Source organism: Carya illinoinensis, chromosome 13 (assembly GCF_018687715.1).
Source record: "Carya illinoinensis cultivar Pawnee chromosome 13, C.illinoinensisPawnee_v1, whole genome shotgun sequence".
NCBI lineage: Eukaryota > Viridiplantae > Streptophyta > Magnoliopsida > Fagales > Juglandaceae > Carya > Carya illinoinensis.
The window spans coordinates 20,734,978-20,744,953 of NC_056764.1; the positions used below are offsets into that span (position 1 = coordinate 20,734,978).

The following is a 9,976-nucleotide window of genomic DNA, read 5'->3' on the forward strand; positions in this document are numbered from 1 at the left end:
ACAAAATACTGAGTAGATTCATATCATTTCATATATTCAACAAAACATAATCAAAATATCTTCATCTTAACCACAGCAAAACTTTAAGAATCTCATTTTCTCTCTTTTTAACAAAGTTCATAAACAATATGCAAAAATAAGCTCATGTCTACTCTAGTCATGACAAAAGTACTTTCTCCTTCATACAAAGTTCATGAATAATGCCAAAACAAATAATTGAGGTCTTTTTTCACAATTCTTTTCAAAAACAAAACATGCATATTTTAAAAGTCAATCTCGCTTTATTTTCTTTTTATGCAAAGTCTAGTATAGAAACACTGCTTACCTGAACTTCTTAGCTTATCAGAATTTCTCCACAGCAGTACTGAACAAAAATCACTCGTCACCTATAGAAAATTCATGCAATTTGAATAAATCTCCAATTGAATAGTTACTTCGTAATTACACCTGAAATACCTATTTTAATATCTCAAAAACCTAAAATTTCTCTTAACTCTAAAACACCATCACTTTCTAAATTCATCCGTGCCCACTTAATAACTCCGACTAAAACATTAAATTCTAACTTATTTACTAGCGTAAACGAACTACAAAATTTCATATTAGATAATTTAATTACACCAAAATATTTTAAATTAAACAACAACTTTTATTTCATAAAATAGATCATATCCAACGTGTTTAAAAAAAATAAAATAAAATAAAATTACATCATTAACGTTTACTTTTGAAAGAAAATCCTTACTTAATAACAATTTAAAATACTCAATGATTTCTGTAAACATAAATAAAATAAAATCCAATATTACATATTAAGAGTTTAAAAACACAATAACACAGTACGTAACTCAAAGGGTGAAAATGTAACTTCATCTCAATTAATAAATGCATGACCAACTTCACAGTAAGCTTCAGGAGAATATTTGATATTTGAAAACATGCTCATACTACGAAAGTTAAGGTTTATGTGGCAGAGGCTCACCGTGAGGGAGGGGAACGTGCGACGGCGCAGGGAGCTGGTTGAGGTTGACGGTGGTGAGCAAAACGTGAGGGAGAGAGAGCGTAAGCCGAGAGAGTGCCGCTGGCTTACCGTGAGGAAGACGTGGACCTGAAGTGAGTGCCCAACGGTGCTCTTCATGCCGGTGGCGATGGGGGGGAGGAGACTGGCGATGTGGGGTTGCATTGTCGCTCACGGTGGGGGAAAAACACTTCCCCTGTTTCTTTGTGGTGCAAGCAGAGCACCTCTTGAAATGGCTCTTTGTGGTTAGGCAAAGCTAACACACGGTGGTTTTGTGCTTGCTGTTGGCGGGGACTCCCACTCAGTTCTGTGCAATATGTTTAAATAAGGTAATGCTTCAAGAGACGACTTTTAAAGGTTGCGAATGTGCTTATTGGTTTGTCTCGTCAATCTGTTTATCTAGCTGCCTTTACTATACTGGCAATTGTCTCATGACCTTGAAATCCATTCCCACATTTTTATTCTCCAAACTCAAGATATCCAATTAGTTACAGCTAAAGACTAAATTTGAAAAATGTCAGATTAACATACAACCCTCATATTATTCTGCATCTAAAGAGAAATGATCATGGAGTACACAATTTGTGCAAACACAAAAAGAAATTTTTTTTCTTTTAAAGAAGAGCCAGTAGCCACACACATAACAGTCTCGTCCCAAATTTATTAATGTGCCCTCACTTATGACGAAGAAATTCTGTGGTTACAAGCGAAGCATCTGGGAGATTACAAGTAAATAATCCATTAAAAACCCTACCAAATACAGAACCAACAATCTTAAAGAAAACAAACAATCTAAACATGCCTATAAAAATTAAAACAAATTAATTCCTGAGAGTTGGAAGCCCCAGTTTATCTAAACGAATAATACCTTTCAATAGCCGTGGCAAATTATGGGGGCATTCATAGTTAACATTCATTCCCATCTCACCTTGCCTTTCTAGGAAATCTGCCACTTGGTTTCCTTCGCGATATTGGTAGACCACCATAAACGTTATCCCTTCAAGTGCAGCCATTAAATCTTCTAAAAAATCCCATAAATAGTACAATGTGCATCGCCCTTTCAGAAACCAATTCACTACCAAACTGGAATCACTTTCAATAATCACATTAAAACAATTTAACCTTCTGCACAAAAGAATCCCCTCTAAAATAACCCTTAGTTCAGCTCCATTATTAGTGCCGATACCAAAATGGGTTGAAAAAGCCCCCCTTCACATTACCAGCCGCATCTCTTAGCAAGCCCCCTCCCCCAGAACTCCCCGGGTTACCCAGACAACTCCCATCACAATTCAGCTTCAGCCAACCCACAAGAGGTTTCTTCCAGGCTACAAGATGATGCCATCTCACACAATTGCCCGAACACTGAATTTGGAGCTCAGACAAAACCTACAAATAAGACAAGGATAGCAGTCGGGATGAATCAATCTCCCCAGCTAACAAACGAATCCAATATTTCATGGACCACCACACTTGGTCTACACTTTCTTGCACTCCTTCCATTCTAGCCTTATTCCAAAGGCTCCATGTGATTAAACACGGTAGTAAACCAGTTAAAGTACCTGTTATGGATGTCCTTTTTGCACATTGAAACCACGTCGAGATCCTCGCCTTCCATGTGGTCTGTCGTATACAGGAAACCCCCAACGCAGCACTTGCTCTATCCCAAACCTTCATAACCAGTTCACCCGAGCATAATACATGATCTAGCATTTTCAAAAATCTCTGTATACAGCAGTTACATGCTAAAGCTAAAGAGACGCCTCTCATCTGCACCCTCTCATCTACTGCAAGAGAATTAAACCTTGCTTTCCATAGGCTGATGGACACACGTTTAGGTAACAACCGGTGCCAAAACCACTCCTTCCACTTCAGTGAATCACCTCTGCATCTAACCACCTCCCATGCAGTTGCTGTCGAAAATTTCCCATCATGTGAAGGAATCCAGAAAAAAAACATCTGGGCCTACTTTATGCTAAAGAAGGAGAGGGAAAGTATTTTTCAACCAAGGAAGCATGACACAGGAGTGTTTGAGGACCAGCCCAATGAATCCAATGAAGCCCCTAAGCCCAATGACTCAAAAGACCAACTCATTACCCAGTCCATTGTCCAATACGATTTTGAAACTTAATTCTGGAAAGATTCTGGATGACTTGGACAGCAAGCTGTATCTCATTGGGAAGCCTCATGTATCTAGTTTCCAACACATCAAACGGTGTGCAATTTGGAGTCTTCTAGAGGAAGTTATAAGGGTTTTACTGAAGACTATGCAAGGCTAGTAGAATGTTGCAAATTTTCAGATTTTCTCATGTCTTTTGTAATTCTCTAGGTAATATTCGTAGTTAATGTTAGTTGGGAAGTAGCAAGCTTTAATTACCCATGCTTGGAGCGTTTTCCTATATAAACCCCTTTATGCTAATGAAAAATTCAGATTTGAGTTGATTACAAAATTAAGCTTTTAGCTTATGAAGAAGAGCTTCTTCTTATAACTCTTATCCTTGGATGGATTCCAATAGGTGGCAAATTCTTGCTCTGTATCCCTTGTGTGTTTACTTTGGGTGGTATTTTTTGTATCCCTTTGGTGTTCTTATTCGGGTGGAGAGCTTATCTTCCTTTGGGTAATAATTTCTGTATCACATTGGATCCTTTTATCTTTTATTTCCAATCATAAGCCCAGTATCATTAATCATTGGAGGCACATCAGGAGACTTCATCCCCTCTACTTTATGATAGCAAGTTACAAGAAGACATGGCAAACATTACAAAAAACGTCTATAACATTTGGCACCATTTTGGAATTTCTCATTTCCTATATTTTCTTAGCTAGGCTTTGAATCCTACATTTTCTCTTTAGCGTTTCATGTTGGGCATTTGTATAGATTCTTTTCACCGTCAATCTTTCTATTTTTTTTTTTTTTTTTTGAAAGGTTAATATCATTGATAAAAAAAACTTAGGTCATACATGTATTGTCTTTCATTACAACATTTTTTATCACAACTAGACCATCTTCTAACCATACATTTTCCCTAACTTGTTTGATAGCTAACTTAGCTGCTGTATGTGCTGCATTGTTTGCAGACCTTTGGACAAAAAGGAGTTTCCAAGCCAGGTGCAACTCCGAAAGGTGCTATAAGTCATCTATCTCCTGACCAAGCCACGAGTTGTCTTCATTCTTGGAGTTGACTGAGTCTATTACTACTTTGGCATCCCCTTCAATTATAACTTGATTTAGTCCTAACTCACTACAAAGTTCCATAGCTCTGTGTAGGGCAGACACTTTAGCTTGAAAAGCCAAAAGAATATGGGTTTTAGGAGCAGTAAAGGTTGCTTGTAAGCCCCCTTCAGAGTCCCTCAGTATGATCCCCATCCCCATACTTTCTTTGTCTTTGTCAAAGGCTACATCGAAGTTTACTTTGAAGAAAGGCCACTCAGGTGGTTTCCACAACTGGCTAGGACCTCTTTCTTGGCTTCTTACTGCATTGGTGTTGTTGCTTTGTTTAATCTCCTTGAGTGAAGCTAAATCTGTCTGCGCTAATGAAACAATTGAGGCTGGATTCTTGGGTTGATTTTGAAAGGTATAAGCATTCCTTCTGGTCCAAATGTGGTATGTGGTAGAACAAGCAGCAGCCAATTCAATGTTTTCCTGGGATAGTTTCTTAATCATCTCTCCCCATAGCTGTTGGAAATCAGGGTAGTCTCTTCTCCATTTCCTAAAAGTGCTTGTCTCGCCACCCCAAATGTCTGCTGCCGCAGGACAAACCCATAAGGCATGCATAATTGTTTCTTTTTCTCTTTCACAGACTGGGCAGAGATAGTTATCAACAATATTCTTTTTGTATAACCTATCTTTTGTAGGAAGGATGTTGTTTAAACACTTCCATATGAGAATTTTTACCTTGCCTGGGACTTCTAATCGCCATAGATCTCTCCACTCTGAGTTTTTACTCCCAGTTGTTGAGGGCTCCCCAAAGCTCCTATTTGACAGTTTGGTTTCTATGAAATAAGCACTCTTGATTGTGTAGGTACCTCTGTCTGACCCAACCCATATTCTTCTATCACTTGCTCCTCTCCTACTGATTGGTATGGAACAAATAAGCTTGGCTTCCTCTTCCCTAAAGACTGATTGCACCAGATCTACCGTCCAAGATCTACAGTCTTTATCTATCAAGGGCTCCACCCTGGTCTCTGAGTCCAGCATATTGATTGGAGTCTGAATCTGGTAGGTCACTGGCCTTGGCAGCCACTTATCCTTCCAAATTTTAATGCCACTTCCATTGCCCACCCTCCAGACCAACCCCTCCTTTAGTATCCCCAAGCTTGACCAGAGACTCCTCCAAATGAAAGAAGGAGCTCCTTTCAACTTTGCATCCATTACATCACAATTTGAAAAGTATTTTTCCTTAAAGATAAGAGAGACCAGTGAGTGTGGATCTTTTATCATCCTTCATATTTGTTTTGCTAGTAGGGCTCTATTGAAACTGCAGAGGTCCCTGAACCCCAAACCCCATTGATTTTTAACTGCGCCCAAATACTTCCAAGTTTTCCAATGGATCCCTTTGCCCTCCCCTCCATGACTTGACCAGAAACGAGCCAAGAGTGCTTCAATTTCCTTTAAAAGCAGGATTGGCATCTTGAAAACACTCATGGAATAGGCTGGAATTGCCTATAGCACACTCTTAATTAGAACTTCCTTTCCTACTGAAGATAAGAATTTGGTTTTCCAGCTGTTGATTCTCTTCCAAATCTTCTCCTTAAGGCTTCTGAAAGTATCATATTTTGATCTTCCTACCACTATAGGAAGGCCAAGATATTTGTTGTAATTGTTGCACCTGGAGCCATTCACTTGCTGCAATATGAAATCCTTAGTCTCCATCTTGGTGTTAGAGTTGAAAAAGACACTAGTTTTCTCTTTATTAAGGGTTTGGCCCAATGCTTCCTCATAAAGGTTTAGGAGTTCACAAATCTGGTACAATTCCACCAACCTTGCTCTACAAAAAATAACGCAATCATCAGCAAAAAGAAGGTGGTTGATTCTTAGTCCACCTCTAGTCACTGCCACCCCCTGGATGTTTCCACTTGATTCAACCTTGTACAACAGTGAGCTAAGCCCTTCTACAGAGATCAAGAAGAGATAAGGTGACAAGGGATCACCTTGTCTCAGTCCTCTCGAGGGAAAGATGATCTCACCTGGCTCCCCATTAATGACAGTAGAGTAGGAAACTGATTTAACACATGCCATCAAAAGGTCAGTCTATTTTTTTCCAAAACCTAGTTTAAGCAACATAGCTTCTAAGAAAACCCATTCAACCCTATCATAAGCCTTAGACATATCTAATTTTATGGCCATCGACCCCTCTCTTCCTTTCTGTTTTGGTTGCATAGTATGTAGTAGCTCATAAGTTACCATTATATTGTCAATTATAAGTCTTTTGGGGATGAAAGCACTCTGGTTCCATGAGATCACCTTGTCTAAAACACTTTTCATTCTATTTGCCAAAAGTTTAGATATCAACTTATAGATAACATTACACAGTGAGATTGGTCAAAAATCATGTACTGAGAGGGGTGAATTTAACTTGGGAATTAAAGCAATGAGGGTGTGGTTTAAATCCTTTGGCATCCTTCATAATTTTAAGAACTCCAAGACAGCTTGGGAAACATCCTGTCCCACTATCTTCTAGTGTTCTTGGTAAAAGGCTGCACTAAAACCATCAGGCCCTAGGGATTTGTAGGGGGACATTTGCTTGAGTGCATTCTCAACTTCTTTTGCTGTAAATTCCTTTTCTAGCTTGTTTAGCATTTCAACTGTAACCCTCTAGTCTATCTCTTGAATACACTGATTTATGCAGGCTCGGCTAGGCTATGTAGACTTGAAAACTGCTGCAAAATATCTTTTAAAACCAAAGGCTATGTCTGCCTTCTCACTCAGCTCTACACCATCCATATCTACAATCTTTTTGATGGTATTCTTTTTTTGTTTTTCCTCTGGTTTACACAAGCATGATAATACTTCGTGTTTCTGTCTCCCCCAGTCAACTAGTGTCTCTTGGCTCTCTATCTCCATCTTATGTCTTCTTGGGTCAACAAAAAATCAAGCTCTTTCTGAATTTGTTTTTGTTCCTGGATATTGCCAGCTTTTCCTCTTCTCTGTAGCAAACTTAGGAGTTGTATCTTTTCCCTGGTAGCTTTTGTTCTCTCCCTTTCCAAGTTCCTGCTCCATTTTTTCAACCCCTTTTGTGTTAATTCCAACTTGCTCATGACCCTTTCTAGACCTCTCCCTTTCATTTGTGCTTTGCCATGCCTCAGAGACTGTTTCACTGCATCCCTCCTCTTTCTTCCAACTTGCCTCATATTTAAAAGAAGCCTTAAAGCTGCGAACTGAGCACCTCTCGATACTACTTTGAAGAAGTATTGAGATGTGATCAGAACATATAGCTGGTAAGGTCTCCACTGAATATTCATAGTACTTTTCTTTCCACCAAGCATTGGCTATGGCTCTGTCGAGTCTCTCCTGTGTGAAGGTCTCATCCTCATGATGGTTACACCAAGTGAATTTATTCCCTGTCCATCCCAGGTCAAAAAAGTTTCCCTCTTCCATTATGTGCCTGAACATACCCATCTGTCTTTCACTTTTGGGATTCCCCCCCCCCCCCTCCTTCTCTTCCTTATATAGTACCTCATTAAAATCTCGTATAATTCCCCATCCTCCTTAGGCTTGAAGGATAACAGTAAGTCCCAAGTCTGTTTTATTAAATTCGTTGTTGGTTGCCCATAGAAGCAAGACAATAACCACTTCATATTGTGTTGTTCATCATTTACAAACACGTGGATGTGGTTTTGTAAGTAATTTACTAAATCCACTAATTCCTCTTGTTGCCATAGGAGCATAAGTCCTCCACTCCTTCCTATCGCTTCCACCACCATGCAGCCATCATACTTAAGCCTCTTTGCTACCATTTGGGCTTTTTTGTAGGATAGTTTGGTCTCCATAATAAAAACAAAATCGGGCTTCTTTTCCTTTACCAACAGGCAAAGGGTTTGAACTATTCAGGTTTCCCAAGTCCCCGACAATTCTAGCTTAGGATTTTCATTGTACCTAGCGGGGCTGTTTCTCAACCGCCGCCAAAACCAAAGACAAAACATTTTCATTTTTCTTTTAACCCATGATGGATTTTCTGAATTTTTTTACAAGAGTAAGGCTATCAAGGCTTACCTCTATAGTCCGTTTGTCACCTTTAGAACGAGTTGTAACTGAAAAGGGAGGAGGTTTCCTCATGATTCGAGCTTGGCATTTCCATCTGCGACCATCTCCTTGCTTTGATGAAGCTGAGCTAAAAATGGCATCTCCTTTCCCTCTAAATCAAAAGCACTAACCGTTGGGGAGCTTGGATTTGGGCCGTTAGGCCCCTACTGTGATGTACAAATCTCAATTGCTTTCTTCAGCCTACTCACTTCATTAAGCCAATAAGCCTCATTGGTTTCAGAATTAGATTCCCGCCATAAGTCTTCCCTCAAATTTTTTGGTGCTTCCTTCTCCCCTAGGTCCGATAGGTGTACTGTTGCAGTCGCTTCCATCCCCTCCTCTAAATCCATATGACTTTGTACTTTGCCGTCTGCACCTGTCTTTTCTCCCCTTTTGCTAGCTGTTTGGTTCTGCGTGTGGGATACCGAGAGAGCCAGTTGTCCCCTGTCCCAATCTTTTTCCTGCCACCCTTTTTCCACACTGTTTTCCATTGTTTCTGTCCCTACCTGGCCATCACCCTTTGTTGGGAGTTTACCTCCTTCTTCGATCCCATTTCTAGATGGGAAAGTCCCTCGCCTGACGTTACTTACAGCCCGTAACCATGTCCCGAATTGGGTTCCAGCTGCTCCCTCTTTTTCTTGGTCCCCTCAGAAGGCTAGATAGCCATGCTCTCCGTGGAGTAACTAGCCACAATGAAGACATATTTTGGGTAATTTTTCATACCGAAAATACACCCAATGTTTTGACTTCTTGACATATATGAAGTGGCCCCTAGGGATGGGCTTGTGCAAGAGCAGCTCCACCTTCACCCGTAGACACCTCCCCCAGCCTATGTCATCGTCTTCTGTATCGACTTCAATAGCCCTTCCTACCGAATTTTCAATCTGGTATCCCCACTCTGACGACATGCAGCCCAATGGCAAGTTGTAAATTTGCATCCATAAAACTTCCCAGTCGAAGGTCATTTTTGCTGGCCTCATAGTTCTATCATAAGGCACTATTAAAAACAAAGCATTATCAAAAGTTCAAGGCTTTCCCTCAAGGATCCTATACATATCTGCATGGGTCCCAAACATAATGATAAAGATGTTCTTTCCTACTTTGAAAGTGGCCCTGCTGCCAATCCTCCATATCTTTGCCATTGTGTTACTAATTAGTTCTTTCCCCACCACTCAGTTAGAGCAAATCTTACCTATCAGGCTTTTTTCTCCCTTACATTTGATTTCCTCATTCCTGCTATTCTCGACTACAAGTACCTCTTCTTCTTTCTCTGTCAACCTGAAATTCCTCCACTAATACTCTAGACCTTCGTCAGAAATTCCTTTTCATTAGTCATTGTGTAATCTGCTTAAAAAACAAGGAGAAAACGTAACTGACTAAACACAACCACAAAGGGAAGACTAATTCATCACCTGTGGTTTTCCCCACAGTGCTATCCAGAGAGGAGACTAATATTGAAGCATAACTCTACTCTTGATCCCGTCAATCTTTCTTTTAGGAGACTATAAGAACATGAAAATCTCTACCCATGGGTCGTTCTTTACCGAAGCCACCAATATCAGTACAAGTTTTGTCAGAGTAGAAGGGTAGAAGCTTTTCTGCAGAACAGCACACGAATGACTTCTACCCCTCACCTTAAAAAGCGGAAAACATGAATTTTGACTATCGCATATAAGGGCGGACAAAAAAAAAGGGAGAAAATAAAAGGATTGACCTG

At 39.9% G+C, this 9,976-nt stretch overlaps 1 protein-coding gene across 1 annotated transcript; it reads right to left on the minus strand.

The window, feature by feature from the left end:
- Positions 1 to 4,143: 4,143 nt before the first annotated feature.
- LOC122291036 lies at positions 4,144 to 5,388 on the minus strand. Its single transcript, XM_043098687.1, has one exon. The coding sequence runs from the start codon at positions 5,386 to 5,388 to the stop codon at positions 4,144 to 4,146; it is 1,245 nt and encodes a 414-aa protein (XP_042954621.1).
- Between the last annotated feature and the right edge of the window lie 4,588 nt (positions 5,389 to 9,976).